This window comes from Puma concolor, chromosome B3 (genome assembly GCF_028749965.1).
Source record: "Puma concolor isolate L17-30 chromosome B3, mPumCon1.1.hap2, whole genome shotgun sequence".
NCBI classification, from domain to species: Eukaryota; Metazoa; Chordata; class Mammalia; order Carnivora; family Felidae; genus Puma; species Puma concolor.
This window is the reverse complement of record NC_141672.1, coordinates 149050731-149077169: the sequence shown is the minus strand read 5'-3', so window position 1 is coordinate 149077169 and position 26439 is coordinate 149050731. Positions and strand designations below refer to the sequence as shown.

Below are 26439 nucleotides of genomic sequence, written 5' to 3'. Positions count from 1 at the left end.
GGTCCGGGGCGGGTCCCCGCAAGCACGCCCAGCCTCGGCCGCCTCATTACCGGGAGCAGCGCGGGCTCCCAGCTCTCGACGGCTGGCTTGGCCAACGGCGCGGGCACACGCTCCGGACCAGCCAACATAGAGGGGGAAGGCCCGCTGGGCCCACGCGGCCCAGAGTCCTCGGCGCGGTCCTCTGCCTGGAAGCCGGGTCCCTAGAGAGCTGCCGGGACTGATCTTCGAGGTGAGACAGGCCACCAGGGGCGTGGGCCACTGTGGCGGGGGTCCAGGAGCCGGTGAGGAAGCTGCTACCGGGGCAGGCTGCGACCCACCGTGTGATACGGAGTGGGGCACCTGGAGGTGATCTGGCTCAGCTTCCAGCCTGGGCCTCTCAGGGTTGGGGAAATGTTTGGGCCACGCCCTGCACAGAAGACACTGGGTGTCCGGGAGCTGGGCTCTCTGAGCGCCCTGGGCAGAGGGACATCGGGAACAGGATTGGGGAGGACTGCCAAGGGCGGTGAAGACTCTGCGTAGCAGGAGGCCTGGGGGTCCAGTCTCTTGCCTCATCCTAGTGAGCGGGCCCGCCTGAGAGTAGAGACAGAGGCCTACGGCGGGTCGGTTTCTCAAGCTAGTTGCCTGTGGACTCAGGAGGCAGCAGATTAGAGACCGGTGCCAGGCCCGGAGTGGGTGAGCCCTGCCTGGGGCCCAAGCGGCCTCGGCCGTGACACACGCTGTGTCTCTGTTGCAGGGCGGTCTGGTGGAGCGGGGCCTCCCCCGGGGCTGATGAGTTCCCTGCGGTCCCGGCGCTGTCCTGGGTGAGCCAGAGGCCCCGGCCCCGCGGGGACCATGCCAGAGATGCTCCTGCTCAGGTCTGCCGGCTCCGTCCTGAGGACCGTGTAAGGAAGCAGGCCCCGCCTCCTCCGCCGGCGCTGGACCCCCGGTCACTGCACTTAATCACCCTCCCAGTCGTACCAAAGCATTGTCCCCTCCTTACTCCCAGAAAGATCCGTGACGGCCCCGGAAGTAGGAGGAGAGCAGACATACACATGCACTTTGCAGGGCTCACATGTGCTCGTGACGCCACAGGGTTGACACGGAGCACCGGGGCTCAGAGAGGTACAGTGCCTTGCCCACAGTCACCCAGCTAGTGAAGCGAGCTGAACCCAGGCAGGCCAGTTCTGACGAACCTCAATGCTATATTGTCCAAGAAGGCATTTATTGAGCCCCTGTTGTGTACAGGACAGTGACCTGGCTGCTAAAGGCTGAAAGGGAAGAAAGACCACAGAAATAGCCAGGCGATGCACCCCCGTCCAGGAGGGGCTCCCATGGGAAAGCCCATGGGCTTGTGTGTCTGCTGACTCCTGCTCTGCACGTCAGTGTGCCCCAGGGCCCAAGGACACACGGCCCACAGAGCTTAACAAGCCATGTGTGGCCTTCAGAGCCTAAACCTGAGTGTTCAAAGGCTGTGAGAGTGAGAGTGTTGCAGATAATCCCTGAGGGCCCCCTGGAGGAGTTGCTGAATGAGGCTCAGTGGGCTCTCCCATCAGCACCTCTGGCAAGACAGGAAGAGAAGGGAGAGACCACCTGACCAGAGATGGTCAGGAGAGGGAGTGCAGGCTCCCCCAGGCCCCCGCCCAGCCCCCACCACACAGTGTATGCACACCACGCTCCCTTCGAGGGCTTCCTTGCTCCCAGAGCCACTGGGCAGGTGCTAAAGACATTTGGTTTCTGTGTAAGAAGAGGGGTAGGTGCTTATGGGGTGTGTGAGGGCAGGAGTATGGTGTTCCAGAAGGCCGGGAACACTGTGCTAACCACCTGTGTCGGGCCGGGGCGCTAATCACGGTGGCCCCACCTCACCTGAGGGTCCCTGAGTGGATCGCGGTGCCACGCTGTCCAGAGCGCAGGAGTCAGAAGGGCCCAGGTGCGTGTGAGGGGTCAGAGCAGTGGGGACGCTTCGCATGTCACGTGCCCTCTTTTGAGGATGACAAATCCCACTCTGGAAGCTGTGCCTCTGGCTTACAGTCTGGGGACAGCAGGCTGGGTGGTCCGGCTTCGCTATGATGCACCCCAGGGTGCCCCAGGTGAGCGGCTGCCCCCACAGGAACGCAGGGAGGGTGAGCGATGATACAGCAGCGGCGTCCCCAACGCTGATATGGGGGCTGCGGCCACGCGGGAGGGCGCAGACCCCAGCGCGACAGGGCGTGGCTCCCTTCCCAGGCGTGTTCTGAGTGGACAGGACACCAGTTGCTAGTTATGGCCCCGAGTGAGCAGGAACGTTATGGGAAGGTCGGGCTCAGTCGGTGGGCGAGGGTGACATCCCCAAAAGAGATGGGATCTCAAGGGCTCTGGTGAGGGGAAGAGCGTGCTTTCCTCACTTGGAAAATTGGAATTTGGCCTTCTCTTAATTAGGCATCCGGTATCCTTCGGGCACAGGGCTTAGGGGTTGAGTAGGAACCTCTTGCCCGACGTGGGCCGTGAGCAAGGTGTCCCCTGTCACGGCAGGCAGAGGCAGGGGACCCACTCCACCCTGTCACCGAGGGAAGGACAGAGCAGGATGGGGGAGTGGACGTCAGCACATCTGAGTCACGAGAGACTGGCCAAGGTCCCCAGCAAACAGAAGGCTCTAGTCATGATGAGTATGTTTGGCTCGCGGCTTCCTTAGGCGGCCGTCTTTTCCTGTAGTCTGGGTTTCGCTGTTTTAAATCCAGAACCAGTTTATGCAGATTTCATTAGCGGGGGAAGTGTCTGTGCCTTTTGATGGCGAGGGTTTCCAGACTTGTCTGTGAGGAGGTGGCTCGGATGGCGAGCGATCACAGCCAGTGGCGGCCCTGGCCCGTCCAAGGGTGAGCTGCCCAGCGGGTGCTGTCAAAGGCCAACCCTCTGGAAGACTCGCTCGTCTTCGGGACGTGGCCGGGACAGCGTGGACATTGCACCAAGTTTGTGGTACCCGCGTTGGGGCTCCCGGTGGGGGACCCTCATTCGTGTCTGCGCCCAGAGCTCAGGGCTGTTTGTATCAGTATAATGTGCTGGGGCCCCTCTGCGACCCCAACGTAATGGTGGTGACCAATGACCCACAGTCGGCTGGACAAGCTCCAAGCTCAGAACCCTCCGCCTGGTGTGGAAGCCCCACCCCAGAAATTGTATCCTTTTACCCCTCCGGTGGCTTCCCTGGGACAGGCCACCTTGCTCACACACAAGAAGGGTGACCAAGTCAGCCCCCACTCAGCCCCCTTGTCCCTACGCCCCTCCCTTCACAACCTCCTGATGTCTTTCGATTTAAAACCTATCAGGTTCTTAAGCAGACTGCCTCCAGGTGGGCCTGGGTGTGTTCGCAAACTTAGTTTGAACCTGCAGTACCAGCAAGAAGTAAGACCGAGTGTGACAAACAGGTAACTGGCCCGACAGCCTGGGAACTGGGTGGGGGTGGGGCTAGCCCCACCCTGATGGGAGCCAGGGTCCCGTCCTCAGGGCTGCCGTGACCAGTTGTGCAGGCTGCAGGCTGCACAACTCCAGTAGGCACTGTTTGCATAGCCGATGACTGTGAAATGTGTCCCTGGAGTTGTGTGGGGTTACATTCCTGCCTGGCTGAGGTGTGCACTGACCTCCGTCTGCTCATCACCCAGGCGGTTGAGGTCTGGCCGGTTGAACCCTGAGGAAGAATGCTGCTGTGGATCAATAGGTTGACAATGGAGGCCCTATAACCCCTTGGGCTCTCTGGCTGGAAGGGAGATCATTGTCCAGGGCCACCATGCCTGGGAAGCGAGGAGGATGTGGGCCGGAGCTCTCTAGCCCACGCCTGTCCTCTCCACTGGGGAAGGCATAGGGCACCCCGCACGCCCTCCCGGGGAGGAGAGGCCCGTGGGAGCCCTGGCACCGTCCTCAGCTCTGCTCTGAGCTTCTAAGCGTGACTGTTTTCAATGCCTGAGGCCTGGTGGGTGTGGGGTGAGGAGGGGGGCCCCCGCTGGAGTCGTGCTCGGAGTCCTGTCCGGACGGGGACACCGAGTCCAGAGAGAGCCACGCAACAGAGGAGTGTGCAGCAGCCCTCGGAGCCTCTGGGACAGGCTGGGTGGGCTGAGGGTGGCCCTACAGCTACTGAGGTCCTGTTCCCTGACCCCCACGAGGACGCAGAGCAGCCCGCGAGGCGGAGAGAGGCCGGCGGCACCCCCAGGTGCCGACGTGGGTGCAGGGCTGGCACCGGAGAGCCGGGCCAGGCCCCGAGGGTCTCACGTTGTTTCTCCCCTCCCCTCCAGCTCTCCGAGTGATGGGCAGGCGCTCTCCAAAGAGTCCCTCGGCCATGCTCTCTCGCTCTCGTCCCTGGAGAAGGCGAGGGGTGCCCAGCTGGATTGCTCAGGTGAGCGGCCGGGAGGCTGTGGGCTGCAGGCAGAGGCAGAGGCGAGCCGGGGGCCCAGCACACCCTTCCCTCGTGGCCGCGTCGGGGCCGAGCGCGAGGGAAGGCAGGGGGTGGTTGGGAGGGCCGCGGCGGGAGGCGGTGGGGCCTCCCCTGGGGCCGGGCTGCCGGGCCGCTGGGACCCGGTGGAGCCCCTGTGGCCTGCGGCGAGGCCGGTGGGTGGCAGCCAGCAGAGTCCGTGCGGAGGCTTGGAGAGTCATGTGCCCTTTTAAAGACTTTGACCCTCAGATAATTGCACTTTGAGGGAGGCAGAGTTACCATTTACCCCGAAGAGTCATCAAAACGGTAGTAACACAGGGCGTGCTTGTTTTTAATGGCTCATGACAACACTGTGGCAAGGCACAAGCTGAACGAACACGGACACAGCGAGTGCCTGGCATGGAGGGTCGCCGTCTCCTGAGTTCTGCGCTGTCCGTGGGGTGGTCCACTGTTGTCGTTTGTCCCTGTCCGATGTCACCTCTGGGGGGCAAAGAGCGGCCCGCGGAGGGGCGGGTCTTCCCGGGCTTGAGTCCCCCGGGGCTCCTCAGAGCAGCCCCGGTCCCCAGAGCACCCCAACCCCCGGCCCGGGGCTTTGGTGGAAGCCTTTGTGGCTGGCGTATGTCTGTAGAATGAGCTTCAGTCCGGGCCCACCTGGCGTCCTCCCCGTGGTCAGCCGAGGCGTGGGTTTCGGGGAGCAAGCGGCAGTGTGTGAGGTGGTGTTTGGACCCCTGGACGGGTGAGGACGGAACCAGGCAAGAGGTGGAAGGGGAGGCCTGGGGCCCCCTCCCCCAGATTTCCTCTGGCCTGGCTTTCCTGGGCGGGGGACGGGCCTGGTGGGAGGACAGGGGCAGGGTCAAGGCGGAGGTCGCCATGCCCGTTGGAAGAGACGCGAAGAGGCGTAAGGAGGGCGGGTTCCTTGGGCGCCCAGGGCCGCCTGGCTCCCTGCGGAGCAAATGCGGGTCGCCTCCGCCGTGGGGCGCCTGCTGCCATCAGACAAGCTGCTCCTCTCCCAGGCCGAGCATCGCCGGCCAGAGGGGTCTCCTGGCACCATTTCCGTCAGCGGGCACCGGGAGGAGCCGCCCCTGCACTGCCCAAGGCACTGCCTGCCAGGCCTCCTGAGCCCCCACGGGCCTGGCGTGCGGGTTGTGCTCGGCCCAGCCTCCCCCGTGCAGCCCCCGTGTCTCTGGGGAGCAGCTACGGAGACGCGCCCGGCCAGGTGCCAGCCTGCTGCCAGGGGCGGGGCGGCGGCTGGGGGGGGGCACTTCTCTCCAGACTCCCGGGCAACTTGAGGAGCCCGGCTCTCCCCGGGGAGGGGGTGGGAGCCTATGCTTCTCTGGAAGGTTGGGGGAAGGCAGTGGCTGCGTGGGAGACTAAGGGGCGGGGCTTGGAGGCTACCACCAGGATTGAGCCCCGAGAGGAGGGCGGACTTCTGTTGGACTTGTCCCCTGGGCCGGGCTTTGTGCCGCTGGCACTCTTCACCTCATCTTCAAAGCAGCCCTGGCGCGGGCACTTCCGCATTCCCATTTGATGGAGGAAACCATCTCAGAGAGGCCCCGTGAGTTTCTCAGAGTCACACAACTAGTGAGAAGTAGAACTCTCAACTGGCCACGCTGCCTCTTTGGGCCTTGGTGACAGTACAGTCCCCTCCAGGCCTGGCCAGCCCCTGCCTCCCCTCCAGCTAACCACTGGGCTAGCAGCCCCCCTGGGCGTCTCGCCTTCAGGAGTGAGCGTCCACCTGGGTCTCCTTGAGTTCCCAGAAGCTTGGAGGTCCCCAAGCCCCTGTCCAGGCTAGGCTCTGAGCTGGTGGTGGGGGTGGGGGGCAGGAGCCCCTGAATATACACAAAGGCAGCCTTGTGCCAGGGCCTGGAGACACATTGCTTTCTAGTTCTTTCTAGCTGAGCACAAACCCCCAGCTGGAGCAGGGCAAGGCCAAGACCCCAGGGAAGGGGAGGAGGGCAGGGGAGAGCAGCTGCTGGGGACGGGGCTTCTTCCCCATACCCGTGCTTCCTAGGAACCCCCCACACCCACTGGGGAGCTCTGGTGCTGGGGGTTTCTAGCCCCGTGAAGCCCCTGGTGGGTCAGGGGGTACACAGGGCCCCCCGCTCAGTCTCTCAGTCTTGCCCTCCCCAGATGCTCAAGGTCATGGCTTCTCTTTGGCTGCAAGGAGACAGATACCACCCTTGACCTGGGGAGCCCACAGCCTGAGGCTGGGGACAGTGGGAGGCAGAAGACAGCTCAGCTGAGCCTGGGGTGGGGGTGGGGTGGGGGTGGGGAGGGGATGGGAGGGAAGGCTTCCCAGAGAACAGAGGACACTCGAGCAGGTAGATCCTCACCTGAGAAGCGGGAACAGTGGGAACCCCAGCCTCCTCAACCACAAAACAGTGGAGCCTCTGGGGATCCTTGCAGAGACTTTTCCTAATCATATGTCCAGTTCTGTCAAGGTCAAGTGTGGATCAGAGGCCATGTCCAGGCCCAGAGCTGCTCATGGCTCTCCCCGAGGTGCTGACAGGGCGTGTGCACAAAGGAGGGGCCAGGAGGCTGGGCTCGAACCCAAAATGACACAAATGCAGCCTTGGGCAACTGGGGTCCAGCCCCCGGGGTGCCCCTGAAGGTGGTCTCTGTGGGGCTGAGAAGTCTCTGGGGCTTCCAGAGAGAGGGCACCTCTGTCAAGGTTGGGGGTGCCTGCAGGTGTCACTGGGCATCAGGCAGGGACCCGGGGACCAAGGCGCCCATGCAGCCCCTGCCTGGACATTGTCCGGACCCCACCTGGATGTTCCTTACCTGGCTATTCCCTGCCCGGCCCTGCCCATGCGTGTCAGGTTGGGGCATCCGTGCCCTAGGGTTCCAGGCTGAGCTGCTCCCACCCCGGGCCCAGACCTCTCTTCTCTCCAGCCGGTGGAGACCAGCTCAGGGTCCCCTGTGCATTTCCGGAGCACGTCCACCGCCGTGTCCCCAGAGCCCGTGTCAGCCCGCCCCAGCCCCGCCCTGCAGATCCAGATTGCAATTCAGATGGGGAAACAGAGGCCCAGGGAGCCCAGGGTTTCTCCGCTTAGTGGCCACAAGTCCACAGCCCCTGGCCCTCGGGCAAGAAGGCTGGCTACCAGGTGGAACGGGTGTCTCCCCTGAACCACTGAGAAACCTCAGACACCATGCAGCCAACACTCCATTCTAGTGCGTTCCGTACAAGGGCTAGACAAACCGTTCTGTCCCAGGCCGGCCTTGTCCTTATCTGGAGTCACGTCCTTCTCTTTCTCTTATCCGTCCCCTAGAGTGCCTGGCATGGGGTGGGCGGTTTCCAAGGGCCCGTGTGGAGTGGGAGCGTGCCGGCTCTAGTCCGTGACTGGCCTCTGTGGCAGGGACACCAGGGTCCAGTCAGAAGGAGCATTCTTGGAGAGAGATCTGTCCCTGGCCGAGAACCACCTTTCTCCTAGGGCCAGCGTACCCCTCCATCTGTACAACAGGCCACTTCCCACAGAAAACATCCCTGGGGCCTCTCCTCTCTGAGTTCTCCTCCCCAGACAACTGAGAGTGATTTCCTCTGCTATTCAGATGCTGTTATTCCAGAGCCCCAAGGAAAATAGCTCCCTGCCTGCCCAGCCACCCCCTGAATAGTGGGTGATTGATAAGGTCAGGCCGTGACCTGGGCCGAGGGAGAGAGATAGGAGGAGGAGGGAGAGGAGGAGGAGGGGGGAGGAGGAGGAGGGGGGAGGAGGAGGTGAAGGGAGGAGGGAGAGGAGGAGGAGGGGGAGAAGGAGGTGGAGGGAGAAGGGAGGGGGGTGGAGGAGGGGGGAGGAGGAGGGGGAGGGAGGAGGAGGGGGAGGGGGGAAGAAGAGGTGAAAGGGGGAGGAGGAGGGGGAGGAGGAGGGAGAAGGGCAGGCGGGCCCTGGGAAAGCCCACCCGCAGCACTCAGCCGTCACCCTCTGCCTCGTGCTCTGGGCTGTGGGCTGCATTGTTTGCTGGCTGGGTTCTCTGTCACTTGAATGGCTGGTTGCCTTTTGGAGCTGGGTCCAGCCGGGATCTAGGGCGCCTTCCTGGGTGACAGGGACCGTGATTGGGTCCTGGCCGTGCCCTTGGCTGTTACTGTAGCAGTGAGCTTGGTCGGGTCTGGCAGATCTGTGTCCCTGTGAACTTCAAGGTGGGGTGTGGACAGCTCGGTCGGTAGAGCATGTGACTCTCGATCTCAGAGTCGTGAGTTCGGGCCACACGTTGGGGTGGAGCCTACCCTAAAAGAAGAAAAAAACTAAAAGAATAAAGGACTGGCAGGTCACCCTGACTTCGTATGTCTCTGCCATCAGCCTGGGGACCACATGGCTTGTGTCCCTCCCTGCTGCTTGGTTCCGGGCGGCCCACCCCGTGGCAGAGGGTCAGGGGACTCGGCCACCACTTTCTCCTCCCCCAACAGCATCCCCAAGGGAACGGACTGTGGCCCTCCCAGGCCTACACCCGTTCACTGACCCGCCTCTGGGTGCAAGGCAGCCCCCAGGACGGACTGAGGTCTTGTCCCACTTCTGCCCCTACCCTGCTGTGACCTTGGCTATCCCTGCCTCTCCGGGACTCAAGCCTTCTCACTCTGACGTGCTGTGTGGGAATTTGCGACTGGCCCTCTAGCCCCCAGCTAAAGTTCTGTCTGTCGGTATCCCTAATGGGTGGCACACGTGTTCCCACCAGGGGGCGCTTGCAGGGGCGCGGAGTCTAGGGGAGGAAGGGAGAGGTTCCTGAGGCCGAGCGTGGGAGCTTTGTGACGCTCACGCACATGTCTGCACTTGTGACACACACTGTCCACCCGATGTCCTGTGGACGTTTCCTGGTCGTTAAACGTCCTTAAACACTTCGTTTTAATGGCCACCGAGAGCCCAGGACGTGGCCGCACCCTGGTGGGTCCCCAGCCCCTGTTGGACATCGGTGACCACAGTACTGTCTCTGTATCTCTGCTTGGTTCCCGTGGGCGCGTCCTGGAAGCGTGATTTCTGGCTCAAAGGTGGCTCCGTCTTGGAGCCCGTGACGTGTGTCACCCGCTTGCCCCCAGGAAGGTTGCGCCAGCTCACACTCCCACCCTGCACAGCACCCTGGCCGGCAGTGAGTGTCGTCTGGGTGCCTGGGGACATCTCTGCTGCTTCACGCTTTCCACTTTGGGAGAGACCCAGGTCAGCAGGCTGGCGGTGGGTCCGGCGGCTTCAGTCCCAGCAGGTGGTCATGAGGACAGGCAGGGAAGGAAAGAGCCCAGGAGGTGGCCAGGAGCTCCGCTCCCCGCCCGCCGTGGCCTCCGTCACCCTGTAGGTCAGCGCGCCTGCCCCAGACAGCGGCCTCTGTGGCACAGTGGCCTCGCGGGCCTGGTTCAGGGCCTGGGCTCTGTGCCCAGTCCTGCGGTCGGGGGACATGGCTGGGGTCCACGGCTCAGGCTTGTGGGCGCGTGCGTCCTTCCGAGTGCTCCATCCACCTTGCTAAGAACGGGGCTTCTGACTCAAGGTCTGGAGACTTCTGTTTGGACAGAGATAAGGCTGAGCGGTGGGAGCACGTGGAGGTGAGGGGACAGAGGGGAGCGTGAGACACCCCAGGCTCGGAGATGCTCTGTCTTCCTTCTGGGCAGCCAGCACCGGAGGCTGAGGCCCCGAGCTGTGGCAGGTGCACCAGAAGGATCCTGAACAGGTCAGGGCCTCCCAGGCCTGCAGGACGGGAGGCCCCCGTGCGTGGTGGGGAGGGGGCCCAGCAGCGTGGTGGGGACAGGGGGGCCGAGCACCGCTCAGGCTGGCTGTGAGGAAGGGGGCGGGCTGAGGTCACAGGGGCCAGGAGCCCTTTGGGGAGGGCCTTCCTAGAAGCCACAGTGTGGACACAGCCCTGTGGTCAAGGGCAGCCATGGGAGGCCCTCGAACAGGTCAGATCTGGGTTCAGAAAGGTCATTCCGGGAGCCCCAGAACATGGGAAGAGGCAGTGGCCTAAGGTGACAGCTGTCCAGGATCACGGCTCCTGAGGCTTCTAGGACTTGGGCAGGAGGCAGGACAGTCCTTTCCCAAAGGAGCTGGGGTCAGCATGGGCCTGTGGGTCAGAAACCCAGCTTTGCCCCCAGCCGGAAGCTGTTCCCCGGCCTGCTTCTCATGGGGTCTGCAGGGACGGAACAGAGGCGGTGACAGAAGACACGCATCTCCACCGGGCACGAGGCAGGTGCTCACGAAGCAGGACCTCTGACCACAGGGGAGTGACTCCGGGGAGTGAGGACTGGGTATCGAGAGGGGCTGGAGGTGGAGCCCCGGGCCCCGCCCCTGCACAGAGACAGAGGGCCCTTCTCTCCTCCTTCCCCTCTGTCCTCCCTCGAGCGGGAGCGTGGGTGCCGTGAGGTGAGGCCGCTGACGGGGAGGGGGGTCCGCGCCGGGCACAGGAGAGCAGAGAAGTTAGATGAAGGAGCGCTAAAATGTCTCCCAAAAGTCCAAAAGCTTTTCCCTTCTGATCCAGTGAACACTTCTAGAACTCTCTCCTTCGGGGAGCCTAGAACGAGGGTGAAAGCTGGGAGCCGTCTGTCTGGGGGTGGGGGGAGGGGGGGCTGAGATGTGCTCCACCAGGGACTTACTGGGGTCACAGAACTGAGGATGGGTGACCTGGTCCACACAGTGTTTTCTAGAAGTGTGAGCCGACGTTTACAACTCCCAGACGTCGGGTGAGCCTTGGTATCCATTCCCGCCAGGCGGCAGCTCCTAGGCCGAGGGCGGCCTCCCCTTCAGCGGGGCCGTGCCCCCCAGTCCCCACCACCCCTGTCCCTCCCTGACACAGAAGCTGGGGTGAGGTCGGGCACTGTCCTGGTCTTGACCAGAAACAAAGAAACAGGAGGAGGCTCAGATCAGCCCCTCGGGGGGCTGCCGTTCTTGTTGCTTTGACCTTCTGTCCGGCCGGTCTGTCCCCAGCCCGTTCTCAGGAGGCAGAGGCAGGACCTCGGGATCTGAGGGAGCCCTGCCCTGGGACAAGTTCCAGCTGCGTGACGGCGGGAGCAGACACAGGGGCCTCCGCGTCTCCAAGGCCTCCGCCTCCTTGCTGCATCCCTGAGCCTTGCCCGTGCTTCGGGGCCACCAGACCTCCTCCTCCGGGCAGCCTCCCGCCTGCCCCAATCCCTCGCCTGTCTGCCAGCAGCCAAAGCACTTTCGGGACCAAAGTCCCGGCCCGAGGAAGGCCCAGGGGCCCCGGGAGGGGGTGACCCTAGGCCGGCGTGGTCCCAGCCGCGGTCTCCCCCTGCAGAGGAGCCGCTGTGGACCACCCGGGCCGACGGGCGCGTCCGCCTGCGTGTCCGCCCCACCTGCCCACAGCCGCCCTACACCGTGCACCAGATGTTCCACGAGGCCCTGGACAAGTACAGGGACCTCAGCGCCCTGGGCTCCAGGCACCAGGGCGTGTGGGGGCACATCTCTTACTCCCAGTACTATCTGCTGGCCCGGAGAACCGCCAAGGGCTTCTTGAAGGTGAGGGCCCCCCCCAGACCTGCCCTCCAGCTCCGGGCCCTCGGAGGCCTGCTCCCCGACCCCCGCCTGACAAGCCTTTAGAAATGATAGCTGTGGAGCCTCCGACACTTTCTGGGTGGGCGCGGTGGGCCGGGCCCCGTTCTGAGGGTTTTACCTTCACTGAGCCCTCATCACCCGCCGGGCACTCAGCACTCACTTCTCGTTTGTGCTCGCGTTCGGATGAGCGGGGCCGCCTGGTGTGCTGGGCGGGAAGGGCCCCGGGTGCCCTCTGACTGGGTGCCTGGGAGGCTGGTCCCTGCGCTCTGGAAGGGGCCCCGCTGGGCGTGAGAGGCCCCCTTCTGAGCCGGCTGACCGGGCCTGTCTGCCTTGGTCCTGGAGCTCGGCCTGGAGCGGGCCCACAGCGTGGCCATCCTTGGCTTCAACTCCCCGGAGTGGTTCTTCTCGGCGGTGGGCACGGTGTTTGCAGGGTGAGTGGCTGTGGGTGGGGCAGGGTCTCTGGTGGGTCGGGGGTGGGCCGAAAGTGGAAGGAGGGTTGTTTCCTCTTTCCCCAACTTCCCCTTCCTCCCGGGGGCCCCCTCTGCCTGTCGGGGCCCTCCAGGGCAGGGGCTGGGCCTCTGCACTGGCTCAGACAGGACCCCTCCTGGGTCTCCCGCAGGGGCATCGTCACCGGCATCTACACCACCAGCTCCCCGGAGGCCTGTCAGTACATCGCCCACGACTCCCGCGCCAACATCATCGTGGTCGACACACAGAAGCAGCTGGAAAAGATCTTGAAGGTCTGGGGGAGTGCGGAAGTGGGCTTGGGGGCCCCGGGCCGGGTGTCCTTGTAGACCTCCAGCTTACAAAGGGCTTTTCCATCCCTCCCTCCCGGGCCCCTCCCCCTCATCCTCCACAGCAACCCCACGTCACACACATACACGTACAACAAGACAGGGCAGCGGGTACCCACCCACTCGCCTGGTCGGGCCGCTGAGGCCCAGAGTTAGGAAATGTCCACCCCAGGTAAAATTTGCATCATGCAAGCTTCCGAGCAGACCAGGCTGCGAGAGTGTGGCCGGCCCTCGTGTGCTGGTCCCACATGTCGTGTTCCGTCGTGCAGTGCGCCGGTCTGCCTCTTTCGCTGGAGTTTTTGAAGCAAATCTCTGACATGAACTCATGTCCCCCCTGAGTATTTCAGTAGGCATGCATTCTCCACGAGCACACGAAATGTCTCTCACACGATCCCGGTGGTCTCATCAGCCACCCACCGCAGGGCCGTTTTGACATAGGTGCCTTTGAATCAGGACACGAACCGGCCACAGGCCGTGTGTGGCCATGTCTCTGTCTTTAATTCAGAACAAAGCCCAGGCTGGCCGGCCGGCCGACAGCGTCCTTACCTGGGAACCTGCTTGAAATGCAAACCCCGAGGCCCCACCCCAGACCCGCTGCGTCTGACACCAGGGGCGTGGGGCCCCCGCACGCTGTCCTGAACACGCCTGCCGGGTGGGGGGTGGGGAGCACGGCACGGGACCACACGTGGGGGCTGTTGCCGTCAGCCTGCGGCAGAAGCCGGGTCAATGGTCCCGGGCAGTGTCCCGAGATCCGGATTTATCTGCCCTCCTCCTCTCCCTCAACTTCTGGGGGCGGGGGCGGGCACTGCTCCTCCACCGTGACGGTCCCCACCAGCCTTTCTCCACTGATGGTCACCACTGAGTGGAGGCAGAATGTCGGTTTTCTAATTCACCGGCTGGGACTTTTCTCCAGAGAGAGAGCTGTGTCTCACTGCCTGGGGCACTTTGCCACCGGAAGCCCCTGTTTGTACACACGTGTGGTGGGCAGGATGACACGGTGTCTCGGCGACTGCTCCCTCTGTGCACGTCTGAAAGGACACGCGTCGGCGACGTGAACGTCGGCGTGGCCGATGGCTTCATCGTGTGTGTCCTTGTCGATTTTCTCTTTGTTCCACCGAAGACCGGGGCCGAGAGCTGAACCCCCCGTTGTGATTGTGGATTTGTCCGTTTCTGCTGTCAGTTCCATCAGTGTTGGCTTCGGGGGTTTTGCAGTTCTGTTACATATATACCTGCATGGAGTTGTGTGTCCCCTCAATTCAGTAACCGCTTTGTCGCTAAGAAACGTCCCTAAAGAGGAACATTCTTGTCCCAGAGCTACTCTGTCTTACACTGCGAGAGCCACCCCAGAATTCTTGTGATTAGTGTTTGCACGGCGTGTATTTCTGCCTTATTTTGCCTGGAACCTATCGGGTCCTTAGGTTTAGAGCAAGTCCCCCGTAGACTGCACAGACTTGGGTCCTGCCTTTCTGTCCCACCGGACAAACTGTAAATCGACCAGTTTGCTGCTCCTATGTGTCCTGTGCTTTGTCCCTTTTCTCCCCTTCCCGGAGTTCTTTTGGACTGAGTTTTTTATTTTTACTTTATCTTGTTTTTTGGTATTCCGTTTTCTCTCCAGTGGCTAATTAGCTCCCCCTCTTTGCTATTACGCTAGGGTTTGCCTTTGCCTTTGTAACTACGCACAGTCCACTTTATTACACGATCTATACTGCCATCTAGTGTCAGGCCGTACTACTTACCATCACACGACTACGTTGCTTCACATGTAATGCAGGAATCTTGCAACAACATACTTCCTCCTCCCCCCCGTCCTTGGCGCTGTTTGCAACGTACTTCTATAAGGTTATAAACCCTACACTACACTGTTTTGAACACAATTAAAATTGTTTTAATTGTTTATTTTTGAGAGACAGAGACAGAGTGCAAGCAGGGGAGAGGCAGAGAGAGGGAGACACAGAGTCTGAAGCAGGAAGCAGGCTCCAGGCTCCGAGCTGTCAGCACAGAGCCCGACGTGGGGCTCAAACCCACGAGCTGTGAGATCATGATCTGAGCCGAAGTCGGATGCTTAACTGACTGAGCCATCCGGGTGCCCCACAGACATTTTGAAAGAAGGAAAAATGTCTTTCTTTTTTTTTTTCAACATTTATTTATTTTTGGGACAGAGAGAGACAGAGCATGAACGGGGGAGGGGCAGAGAGAGAGGGAGACACAGAATCGGAAACAGGCTCCAGGCTCTGAGCCATCAGCCCAAAGCCTGACGCGGGGCTCGAACTCACGGACCGCGAGATCGTGACCTGGCTGAAGTCGGACGCTTAACCGACTGCGCCACCCAGGCGCCCCAGGAAAAATGTCTTTCATATTTACCCACGTTTGCCACCTACAGTCCTCATTCCTTTACGTGGATACATGTTTGCATCTGGTGTCATCTCCTGCCTTAGGAGTTTTCTTCTGGGCGCCCGGGTGGCTCAGACAGTGAGCATCTGACTCTTGATCTCAGCTCAGGTCATGATCTCAGGGTCGTGAGTTCAGGCCCCGTTCTGGGCTCTATGCTGGGCGTGAAGCCTGCTTAAATACAATTTTTTTTTTCTTGTAACACAGATCTGATGGTAACACATTCTCTCAGCCTCTCTTTGTCTGCAAACATGTTTATTTCCATTTTTTCAAAAGATATTTTCATGTAGTTTAAAATTCTGTGATGACAGGGTTTTAGCCTTTTAAAGAGTCCATTCCAGTGTTTTTAACTTACATAGTTTCTGGTGAGAAGTCTATCATTTCATATGTTTGTTCCTCTCCGTATATTTGGGTATCTTGATTCTTTGGCTGCTTCTATTTATTGATGTTTTTTTGGCCTCCTGTTTTTATTTTAATTCCAGCACAGCTAACATTCAGTGTTATGGTAGTTCCAGGTGTACAGATAATGACTCAGCACTTCCCTACGTCAGCCGGTGCTCATCGGGACAAGTGTCCTCCTTCCCCATCCCGTTTCCCTGTCCCCCACCCCTGCCCCTTCAGTGACTGTCAGTGAGCTCTCTGCAGTTGAGAGTCTGTTCATTGGTTTGCTCCTCTCTTATTTCCCTTTGCTTGTTTGGTTTCTTAAATTCCACGTATGAGTGAAACCATACGGTATTTGTCTTTCTTGATTTGTTTTACTTAGAATAATACTGTCTAGCTCCATCCATGTTGTTGCAAATGGCAAGGTTTTGTTCTTTGTTTTAAAAATATTTTTATTTATTTTTGAGATAGAGACAGAGCCTGAGCAGGGGAGGGGCAGAGAGAGAGGGAGACACAGAATCCGAAGCAGGCTCCAGGCTCCGAGCTGTCGGCCCAGAGCCCGACGCCGGGCTCGAACTCACAGACTTTGAGATCATGACCTGAGCTGAAGTTGGACGCTTAACCGACTGAGCCACCCAGGTGCCCCGATTCTTTTTTTTTTTTTTTTTAATTTATTTATTTATTTTGAGAGAGACAGTGTGTGTGAGCAGGGAAGGGGCAGAAAGAGAGGGAATCCCAAGCAGATTTTGCACTGTCAGCACAGAGCCTGACTCAGGGCTTGAACTCACTAACCATGAGATCATGACCTAAGCCGAGATCAAGAGTTTGATGCTTAAATGACTGAGCCACCAGGTGCCCCACGATTTCATTCTTTTTGATCATCGAGTAATACTCCCTTATATATATATATATGTATATATATACCACATCTTTATCCGTTCATCCATCGATGGACATCTGGGCTCTTTCCATACTTTGGCTATTATCGATAGTGCTGCTATAAACATTGGGGGGCATGTGTCCCTTTGAAACAGCACACCTGTATCCCGTGGATAAATGCCTAGTAGTGCAATTGCTGGGTCATAGGGTAGTTCTATTTTTAGTTTTTTGAGGAACCTCCACACTGTTTTCCAGAGCGGCTGCACCAGCTTGCATTCCCACGTACAGTGCACAAGGGTTTCTCTTTCTTCTCTGGCTGCTTTTAAGATTTTTTCTTCATCGCTGGTGATCAGCGTTTGATTACGTTGTATCTTGGTGTGGTTTTCCTTTGTTTATCCTGCTTGGGGTTCGTTGTGAGTCTTGAACTGGTGGGTTTATAATAAAATGTGAAACTTCTCAGGCTGCTTTTCAATTTTCAGAAAAAAATTTCCTGGGACTCCAGTTACATGTATGTCAGGGGTCTTGATATTCTCCCATAGGTCGTGTTTTTCCAGGATTCTTTTCTCTCTCTGAACTTTACTTTGAGACTCGTGTTTGGCCCTTCTGGGCCGGTTTATATGGTCTTCACCCTCAGGCTAGGTTAGCTCCAGCGCTCAGATCTGACCTTTCCAGGTTTCCGCTCCGCACGGCAGGGGCCCTGCGTCCTGCTCACAGACACGTGGATGGTTCTGGCCCCTGTGGCCTCCCGTGGTCCTCCAGCTCCCTGGTGGTTCACTCTCTGCCGTGCACACTGGCTCAGCCAAGGACTCGGGAGGACAGGGCCCCTGACTACAGATTTCTAGAACTCTCTGTCTCCATAGTGTCTCCTTGCTGGTGTCCAGTCCCATGGCCTTCCTGAACTCTGGGCTCTGTTAACCTCCACTCAGCAAGATGACCAAGTTCTGTTCTTCCTCTGTCCCTCTCTCTGTCCTCCCATCCCCTCTGTCCCCCACTTTGTCCCCCCCGTCTGCCCCCCAGTCTATCCCCTCCCTCTCTGTCCCCTCTGTCCCTCCTCATCCCTCTCTCTGTTCCTGCCCCGGTCTGTCCCCTCCCCTCTGTCCCCTCATCTCTGTCCCCTTTGTTCCTTCCCTATCCCTCTCTGTTGTGGGATGAACCATACTTGGGGTTCAGCCAGCCCCTGGGGTGCTTGGTTCCCTCCTGAGGGGACAGCTATGCACGAAGGGTGGCCAGCATCCCAGTGGGTCACAGGTCAGAGCCAGGGGACCCAGCGACCACAGTGCCTGCCAGGCAGACTGCAGCGACCACAGTGCCTGGAGACGGGGCTCTTGTCAGCGGGTAACTTTCTTTAACGAGACCCCATTGTGTTTCCCGTCCACACAGATCTGGAAAAACCTGCCACATCTGAAGGCCGTAGTGACATACAGAGAGGCCCCTGCAAGGAAGATGGCCCGCGTGTACACGGTATGGGTGGAGGGCCTGGGGACGGGGGGCGCCCGGCCAGCGGCCCAGCTGACCGAGTGCCCGCTCTCCCCGCCTGGCTGCAGATGGACGAAGTCATGGGGCTGGGGGACGAGCTGCCGGAGGAGACCCTGGACGCTGTCATCAGTGCCCAGCAGCCCAACCAGTGCTGTGTGCTGATCTACACCTCGGGCACCACCGGGAGCCCCAAGGGCGTGATGCTGAGTCAGGACAACGTAGGACGGGGCCCAGATGGGTGGGCGTGGCTGCCGGTGGACGTTGCTCTGGCCCCTCAGCTCAGGGGCCCGGGAGACCTAGGACAGCCCGTGGGTCTGCGTCCCGCCTGCACCGAGCCCGGCAAAGGCGAGGAGGGGGGCAGGGGAGGCCTGTCCTGGGAGCTCCCCGCAGAGATGTCCCCGAAGTAGCCGAAGCCCCGGGGTGAGTCTTCCAGGGCTGGCTTGTGGACCCTGCCGGGGCCATCTGCCCGTCCTCCAGATCACGTGGACGGCGCGGCACTGCAGCCAGGCCGGCGGCATCCAGGCGGCGGAAGTCCAGCAGGAGGTGGTGGTCAGCTACCTGCCCCTCAGCCACATCGCCGCGCAGATCTACGACTTGTGGACGGGCATCCAGTGGGGGGCGCACATCTGCTTCGCCGAGCCTGACGCCCTGCAGGTCAGTCCGCTCGGCCCGTGCACTGTACCCCTCGCCCCCCCCCCCCCCCCCCCGAGCGCACGTGCTTGTGAGCATCTGTCACATTTCTTTCGGTGGCCATCGGCACGGCCCACGCGGCCAACAAGAAGGGACTGACTGCCGAGGTTACACAGAGGAGAGGGCCAGAGTGGATGGGCGGGTCCACGCGCCATTGAGGACAGGCCACAAACGGCCACAGCCCTGCTTCTCAGTCCCATAAACTACACCCATGCTGTGAAAACTCCCGTTAACCATGAGGAGCTGCCCCCCGGCGCCCCCGGCCCCCCGCAGCTCACTGGCCCTGAGTGGTGTCCCTTGTCGGCTCCTAAACTGGTCCATTGCTTCGGGGGGTTCGACAGTCACGTCTGGGGGATAGAGCCGCCCCCAGGGCTGGGAGGGACCCAGGAGCTTCGAGGCCTCTGGCCACGTGACCAGGAGGGTTGGCAGCATGAGCACACAAGGTGGGTCGTGTGCAGATGTACGTGTCCACGTGTGGGCGCCCGTGTGGGGCCTGTGTGCAGGACGCCTCGGAGGTGTGCGCGCGGACTCGGGTGTGGGGGCTCCTGGCACTGACCGCAGGCCCCCCCTCTGGCGGTGGACAGGGGAGCCTGGCGAACACGCTGCGAGAGGTGGAGCCCACGTCCCACCTGGGGGTGCCTCGGGTGTGGGAGAAGATAATGGAACGCATCCAGGAGGTGGGGGCTGGGTCCGGCTTCATCCGGCGCAAGATGCTGCTGTGGGCCATGTCGGTGACCCTGGAGCAGAACGTGACGTGCCCCAGCAGGTACCACGAGGGCCGGGACAAGGGGACAGGAGGCCGGGTGGGGGCAGGGCGGGGGCCACGCGACCGTGGATGGGACACGCTGGGCTCATCCTGGGGACCCCTGTGCGGAGGCCCTGGCGGGTGCTGGGCGTGAGACCTCCGTCACCGCATCTCTGTGCTCTGAGTGGAGGGACCAACTTGCTCCGTCTGGGGTGGCATTCACCTCCCCGGAGCGGCTCCTGGGTCTCCGGAGGGGTTTCCTGACTTCAGTAGGTGTCTGGGCAAGGGGTCACACTGACGAGGGCTTTTCCAGCCTCCAAGTGACCACTCGGAGGTCACCCCACTGCCTCTGACCACTTATCACATTCCCACAGGTGCTGTGGGAGGGTCAGTGGCATAAACCTGGCCTGTGCCGATTTAGAAACAGTTTCCATTACTAGTGAGTCTGCGAAACGGTATCGCGTCTCGTGAGACATGCACCTGTGTACAAATACAGCTTCATTTGCACAGACATGGAGCGTGAATACGCATGAACGACTCATTCGTGGGCTTCAGACGGGGTCAGACGTGTGTGTGCTCGTGTGTCCACACACATGTGCTTCGAGTCTCTGCGCGTACGTGCGTGTGCGCCTGGACACAGCTGCACCTGTCTGACCTCCGGGCTCAGGACGTATCACACCTGTGTGTGCGTGCACGTTCACAGGTGGCCAGGCCGCCGTGCGCCCACCAAATACTCACCTTTTTCATGTGAGCGTGTGGTTCTTCCTGTGGACCGTTCTCCTTCCCCCACCAGTGACCTGAAGTCCTTCAAGGCCAGGCTGGCAGATTTCCTGGTGCTGGCCAAGGTCCGCCAGGCGCTGGGCTTTGCCAGATGCCGGAAGAACTTCTACGGAGCAGCCCCCTTGACCACAGAGACACAGCAGTTCTTCCTGGGCCTCAACATCCACTTATATGGCGGCTACGGCCTCAGCGAGACCTCAGGGCCCCACGTCATATCCAACCTCTCCAACTACCGCCCCGGCAGGTACACGCGTGCCCGTGTGCCCGTGCTGATACCCCGGGGGACCTTGAACAGGTTCTGACGGAGGGACTTCCTTCCCTCCAGTAGGGTGGGGTGAGTGGGAGGCGGTCCCCCCAAGGCTGATGGCCCGGGCTCCACTGGGCGGGGGGGTTGGGGGACGGGGCCAGCCCCCCCCCCCCCCCGGTAGGGAGTGAGTGCAGGGTCACCTGCTGTGCCTCGAGACCTCCCCTCCCTGCCGGCCCATCACAGGGCTTGAAGTTGTGCATTGGGACTCCATTCATTCGTTCGTTTGCTCATTCATTCGTTCGCCTTAAAGCTTCTTATTGGCGCCCCCTCAGCTCTAAGTCCCCTGTTGCAATACACAAATCCTGGGAGGGGACACCTTCTGGCCGTCGGCCAAGAATGAGGAGCTGGGGAACCCGGGGGCTCCCAGGTGAGGCCTGACCCTGCCCTGAGGCGCCGTCTCCCTCTGACCGCCCCCAGCTCCGGCAAGGCGGTGCCAGGCTGCCTGGTGAAGCTGGTGAACGAGGACGCGGAGGGCGTCGGGGAGATCTGTCTGTGGGGCCGCAACATCTTCATGGGCTACCTAAACATGGAGGACAAAACGACTGAGGCCATCGACGCCGAGGGCTGGCTGCACACAGGCGACACCGGGCGGCTGGACGAGGACGGCTTCCTCTTCATCACCGGACGCCTCAAAGGTGAGCTCCGCTGGCCAGCCTCGTGGCTGCAGGCATGGTGGGGGGGTGTACTGCCTGCACTGTTTGTACCCCGAGTACGGAGCGCATGTTAAGTTCCTGCACTTGGACGGACATCGTTTTATTTACCCCAGCCTCCCAATGACGACACCCAGAGAGGTTAAGGAACTTGCCCAAGGTCACTCAGCTAGTAAGTGGTGGAGCTGGGATTCAGACTTCTTAAAGAAACAAGGCAAGTCTTTCCAGAAGATTCTGGGGAGTAAATATCACGTATTTTTACACGCAAACACGGGGATGATATCGAGAACACAGATTGGATATAAAATTTAAAATAAAACACGAGACCTCAAATTTCCCATGACGAATGGGGCCCTCCCAAGGAGAGCTGGGGACTTCCGCGGAAAAGGTGCTTTGCCCACTTGGCCCGAGGGGATGTAATGCCCAAACACATCCCTGCAGTAACCCCCACCCGTTTCCTGGGGAAACCGGCTCCATGAGTGGATCTCTCCAAGGCAGGGGTGCCATCGGGCCGGGCTCTGCTGGCCGTAGAGGGCGGGCTCTCGGCCGAGTCTGGGCGCCCAGGCTGCGAGCTCCCTGCTGCAGGGGTGGACTGACAGCGCCCTCTAGGGCTGAGCTTGGTGATGGCGGGGGGAAGGGTGCAGTGTGGTTGGAGGTCAGCGCCCAGCATCACCGCCGAGAAGCCCGCCCGTCCCCCGGCGTCACCGTCGGGGGCTGGTCTGCCCGCCTGGACTCGCACCAGCTCCCCGAGTATCTTTGTGACACGGCCAGACGTCCACGTGAGGCCGTGGCCTTCCTCTGTGAGACGGTGCTGGCTACCAACAGGCCTGCTGCCTCCAAAAGCCCTCCAAGATTTCGAGTTTGGTTCCATCGGATCTACTGACTGATGTGGTGAGAACGTATCTCTTCGCCACACTGAGTTCCGATCCATAAACGCGGTACCGATCGCTCAACACTGGACAAACACATTTGAAAACACGAATGAGATCATTTCGTGGGAAAATGCAAGTACTGGCAGAAAAGATAGTGAATTTAAACAGACCGGTTCCCATGGAAACAATAGTGACTGGCCCCTCCCCGCCCCCCGCCACACACACACACAAAAGACAAAACACGGAGACCAGCGGGTGTCCTGAGGAATCCCAATGACAATCCAACTGTTTTTTGGGCACAGAAAAGAAGGAAAAATTCCAAATTTTTGGTGAGGTGAGTATAATATTGATACCAAAATCTTGAAAAGGTTGTATTTAAAAAGAAAACTGTGGACCAATGACGTTCATGAGCATATATGCTAAAATCCTGCATAAAATACTCGCAAACAATGTCTGCCAGCACATTAAAAAAATAACCCATCATAACTAAGTGGGATTATTCTGGAAATGCAGGGATATGTATTAAGAGAACTTTAAAAGTTTTATCATCTGCACATATGTTGAAAAGGTATTTCACAAGAATCGTTAATGTCCTCATTCGTGGAAAAAAGCACGGGATAAAACCAGAAATGGATGACCACTTGCTTAGCATAATGAAGCCAGAAGCCAGGAGCAGGACCGGATGCCCACCATCCACGTCCCGCAGTGTTCACGGTGCCGGCCACGGCCACGGGACGGAGAGCCAGCTCCCTAAGGAGGGTGACAGCACCACGCACACGGAAAGCCAAGACCGCCACTGGGAACCGTGGCTTCCGTTTGCACGGCGATTTAGAAGGACCACGGAAGAAACTAGTCCATCTACGATCACAACAGAGAGGATAAAACATTTACGCTCAAAGAACGGAGCCCATGTGACTACTGGAGGAAAACAGAGAAATTCTGTGTCGTGTCGGAAGGCAGGAGGTCTGTGGCTCCAACCATGGGAGCCGTGAAAAGGGACTAACAGACTTTCACGACATTACAGACAGAACAAACCAGTGGGCAAACCACCATGAGCAAAGGCAGGCGACAAAGCTGGGAAAGTGTCCGCAGCCCCTGTGGTGTCAGTCGGGGTCACACGGTCCAGTTTAAACAAGGACCCCGTCTATCCCTCGGCGTCCTTAAGTTTTTTTAACGTTTACTTATTTTTGAGAGAGAGAGAGACAGCACGAGTGGGGGAGGGGCAGAGAGAGAGGGAGACACACAATCTGAAGCAGGTTCCAGGCTCTGAGCCGTCAGCACAGAGCCCGTCGCTGGGCTCGAACCTGTGAACCATGAGATCGTGACCTGAGCCGAAGTCAGGACGCTTAACCGACTGAGTCCCCCAGGTGCCCCCCGCCCTCGGTGTGCTTACACTGAGGTCTGTCGGCAACGTTCACAGCGTGCAGGTATTTGCACGCCTCTCCTTAGATTGGCCCTGAGTATTCTATCGTGGGTGCTGTCGTAAATAGCATCGCATAAAATCTGCGTTCTGCTTGCCTGCCGAGGGCACACAGGCTGCTTCCGCGCTCTCCTGGGGTGGCGGGGCCTCGACGAGTCATGTGACTCTGCTGGCTTGTGTGTTCCTTCCAAACCTTCAGGGACACGGTCGGATCCTCTTCAAATAAGGACAGTTTCGTTCCTTCGTTCCATTCCTGTATCTCTCTTGCCTCTGCGCCGGCAGGACACCTGGAGCCGCGTGCGGTGAATGGACGTGGGGACGGCGATCGTCCTGTGTTGTTCCTGATCTCGGGAGGGACACTTTCAACATTTTATCCTGGAGTGTGTTTCGCGTGGGGTCTTGGGGGGTGTTCGTCTCCATGCCGTTTGCCGAGGGTTTCTAGCGGGTACTGACGGTGTAAGACACAGGTGGGGGTGAGCGGGTGGTCAGGGAAAGCGCAAGAAGGCAGGGGTGGTGAGGGACGCCCACTCTCGCTGCCCTAGACACGCCCGGTCTGACGGCTTCCTCCCCGGCCGTCCTCTGTGCCACGGCCCGGTGAGCTCGCTGCAGCCAGGGGCTGTCTCATTCTTCTCCTCTGCCCGATGTCAACATGGGGCCCGCACACAGTGTGACTGATTCCTCTGTGTCCAACTAGAACAGGGGGCACAATCCAGCTAGAGCAGTCCAGGTGTATTCAGTAAACGTCCACTTACTCCCACCTGGCCTGGCGGGAAGAGACCAGAGCACTGAGTGCCAGCACCTGCTCGTGCACGGCCCTCCGCGGGACGAGGGGCGGACGCTGTGAGAGCAGCTTAGACGAGGGAGGGCCAGCGTGGACGAGGCGGGGGGGCCTCCTGAGCTGAGCGGCCCTTGAGAGCAGGCGGTGCACTCTGGACCGCTGGGGAGGGGAGGGCGTTTGGGAAGGGGGTAGGCGAGTCAGAGGTGCTTCCGAGGGTGTGCGCCGCCCCCTGCCAACCCCCCTGCCGGCTGCACCTCCCCAAGTGGCCGGTGTGGCTTCCAGGGGCCGTGGCCCAGGCTTGGGTCCTGGTTCCGCGGGGGTGCTGGACTAAAGCCTGTGCCGGGGGCCTGGCCCTGCCTCCCCAGAGATAATCATCACAGCCGGAGGGGAGAACGTGCCCCCTGTGCCCATCGAGGATGCCGTGAAGATGGAGCTGCCCATCGTCAGCAACGCCATGCTCATCGGGGACCAGAGGAAGTTCCTGTCCATGCTGCTCACCTTGAAGGTGCGTCTGGGCGTCTGGCTCGGGAGGGGCGGCCGGACTGGGGGTCCGGCCCCAGCAGAAGGCATGCCCGGCTGGGGCACGCATGGGGTCTCGTGACTATATCCTGGGACGACCCGTTGGCTACCTGCACAAGGGGTGGTGTAGCTTGTGGGAACACGCTCTGCCCTGCGCGCCACCCCCAACCCCCACAACTGATAATGTACTGCTGTGACCGTCCCTCTGTCCCAGCGCTGCCCCGCTCACATGCTCAGAGCCCAGGGTGCCAGATGTACAGGAGAAGGCCCCTGTTTTAGACCATGGTGTGCTGGCCAAGGGCCGTCCGGTGTCATCCCACCACGGGCTCCATGCACCAAGGGCCCCACACCGCCGGGGTGGCGTCCTACCCACCATTGAGCCATCTTTCGGGAACAGCTCACAGTGAGCCACATCCTTGGCCCCAGCAAACCCTCCTCAAGATGGGCTCGCGTCTCATGGGGTGAGGCCCGCACCGGCTCTGACCTCTGCCTTTTCAGTGCACGCTGGACCCAGACGCCTGTCACCCAACGGACCACCTGACCGAACAAGCCGTGGAGTTCTGCCGGCGGGTGGGGAGCCGCGCCACCACCGTGTCTGAGATCGTGGGGAGGAGGGACGAGGCCGTGTACCGGGCCATTGAAGAAGGGATTCAGAGAGTCAACAGGAAGGCAGCCGCCCAACCCTACCGCATCCAGAAGTGGGCCATTCTCCAGAAGGACTTCTCCGTGGCAGGGGGAGAGCTGGGTAGGGGTTCCCTCGTTTGTCCCCACTACTCCGGGGGCCGTGCGGGAGGACGCAGCTGGCCAGGGGTGTGGGCTGGCGGGGTGAGCCTGGCGAACCCACACATCGGTTCCAACACGACCCTTAACTCTGCTTCGACCGTGGGACCGTTTCCCCTGAAATCACAATGGGACCCCCCGGACTGACACCGAGGCCCTACTGGTGCCTGGGCTGGGGCCAGCTGGCTCCCGGGGGGGCGAGACCACCGGCATCTCCTGTGAAGTCGGGGGTGGAGCCCCCCTGCGGCACAGCCCACAGACCAGAGCAGGCCTCTGGTGCCGCCTCAGCTGGACGCGGGGGCCGCTCTCCGCTGTAGCACGCTGGGGTGTCCGCCCCGGGGCGGGTGGGAGCGGCTTCCCCCGGGAAGTGCCCTCCGAGCCATCAAGGCCGAAGCGGGGCGTAAGCACTCGGTACCGCTGAGCTGCCGTCAGAGGCGCGGATCCCCACGACACATCTTCCCGGATTTCTCCGAGCCCGGGCCTCACCCCTCCTTCCACTTGCTCTCTCAGGTCCCACGTTGAAACTGAGACGGTTCACAGTCCTGGACAAGTACAAAGACGTCATCGATTCCTTTTACCAGGAGCAGAAAAAGTGACAGGGGGACATCCTCCCAGCCTCTGCCGAAGACGGCAGGCCTCCCGGGGACATCCTGCGCTCCAGGTCCCCTTCGGTCTGGGAGGTCTCCGGGTCAGGGTGAGGCAGTGACGCTTTGCCGACGGCAGCTGACAATTCCAGGAAGCTTCGCATGTGGGTACTTTTCGTTTTCAGCATTGCCTTTTGTTCAGGTGACACGTGAGCTCAGCTCTCCCCCTGAAGCTGACGGGGGGGGGGGGGGGGGGACCGGGGTCCCGGCCTGAGCGCCAGGAGGGCTGCGGCAGCCGGGCCAGGGTGCAGGCCGTGCACAGGGGGAGGGCGGCCCAATCGCTCCGCATGGGCAGGAAAGCCCGGTCAGCGCCTCCTGACGGCCGGCCTGCCCTGGATCTAGCGGACGCTGCCGCTCGGGCACCAGGCCGTCCCGTGACTCGCACCTGCCGACTGATCTGACGCTTGATAAAACTGCGGCTGCCTACGTGATTGTACGGAGCGAAATTTGAATATTAAACTATTCGACAGAATTGCCGGCGAGCCC

At 60.7% G+C, this 26439-nt stretch overlaps 1 protein-coding gene across 4 annotated transcripts; it reads left to right on the top strand.

Moving 5' to 3' along the window:
- Nucleotides 1–21: 21 nt before the first annotated feature.
- ACSBG1 (acyl-CoA synthetase bubblegum family member 1) lies at nucleotides 22–26425 on the top strand. Of its 4 annotated transcripts, none has more exons than XM_086711780.1 (16): nucleotides 41–229; nucleotides 734–881; nucleotides 3276–3374; nucleotides 4236–4336; nucleotides 11594–11814; nucleotides 12193–12281; nucleotides 12470–12590; nucleotides 17673–17753; nucleotides 17837–17986; nucleotides 18246–18422; nucleotides 19043–19224; nucleotides 19907–20227; nucleotides 20708–20925; nucleotides 24376–24515; nucleotides 25028–25274; nucleotides 25820–26425. In XM_086711780.1, exons 2-16 carry the CDS (start codon nucleotides 832–834, stop codon nucleotides 25903–25905), a joined length of 2283 nt encoding a protein of 760 aa, XP_086567906.1. In that variant the 5' UTR covers nucleotides 41–229; nucleotides 734–831; the 3' UTR covers nucleotides 25906–26425. The 4 variants fall into 4 exon arrangements, with proteins under 4 accessions (XP_086567908.1, XP_086567906.1, XP_086567907.1 ...); XM_086711781.1 differs by having other exon boundaries at nucleotides 47–229; nucleotides 19997–20227; XM_086711782.1 differs by lacking the exons at nucleotides 24376–24515; nucleotides 25028–25274; nucleotides 25820–26425 and adding an exon at nucleotides 23515–24359 and having other exon boundaries at nucleotides 22–229.
- Nucleotides 26426–26439: the final 14 nt, after the last annotated feature.

Excerpts from the sequence above, each read along its gene's own strand:
- ACSBG1 (XM_086711780.1), top strand. The coding sequence starts at position 832 with ATGCCAGAGATGCTCCTGCTCAGGTCTGCCGGCTCCGTCCTGAGGACC. Across the intron at positions 12,282-12,469 it reads GTGGGCACGGTGTTTGCAGG|GGGCATCGTCACCGGCATCT; the intron begins GTGAGTGGCTGT and ends GGTCTCCCGCAG. Across the intron at positions 24,516-25,027 it reads CCATGCTGCTCACCTTGAAG|TGCACGCTGGACCCAGACGC; the intron begins GTGCGTCTGGGC and ends CTGCCTTTTCAG.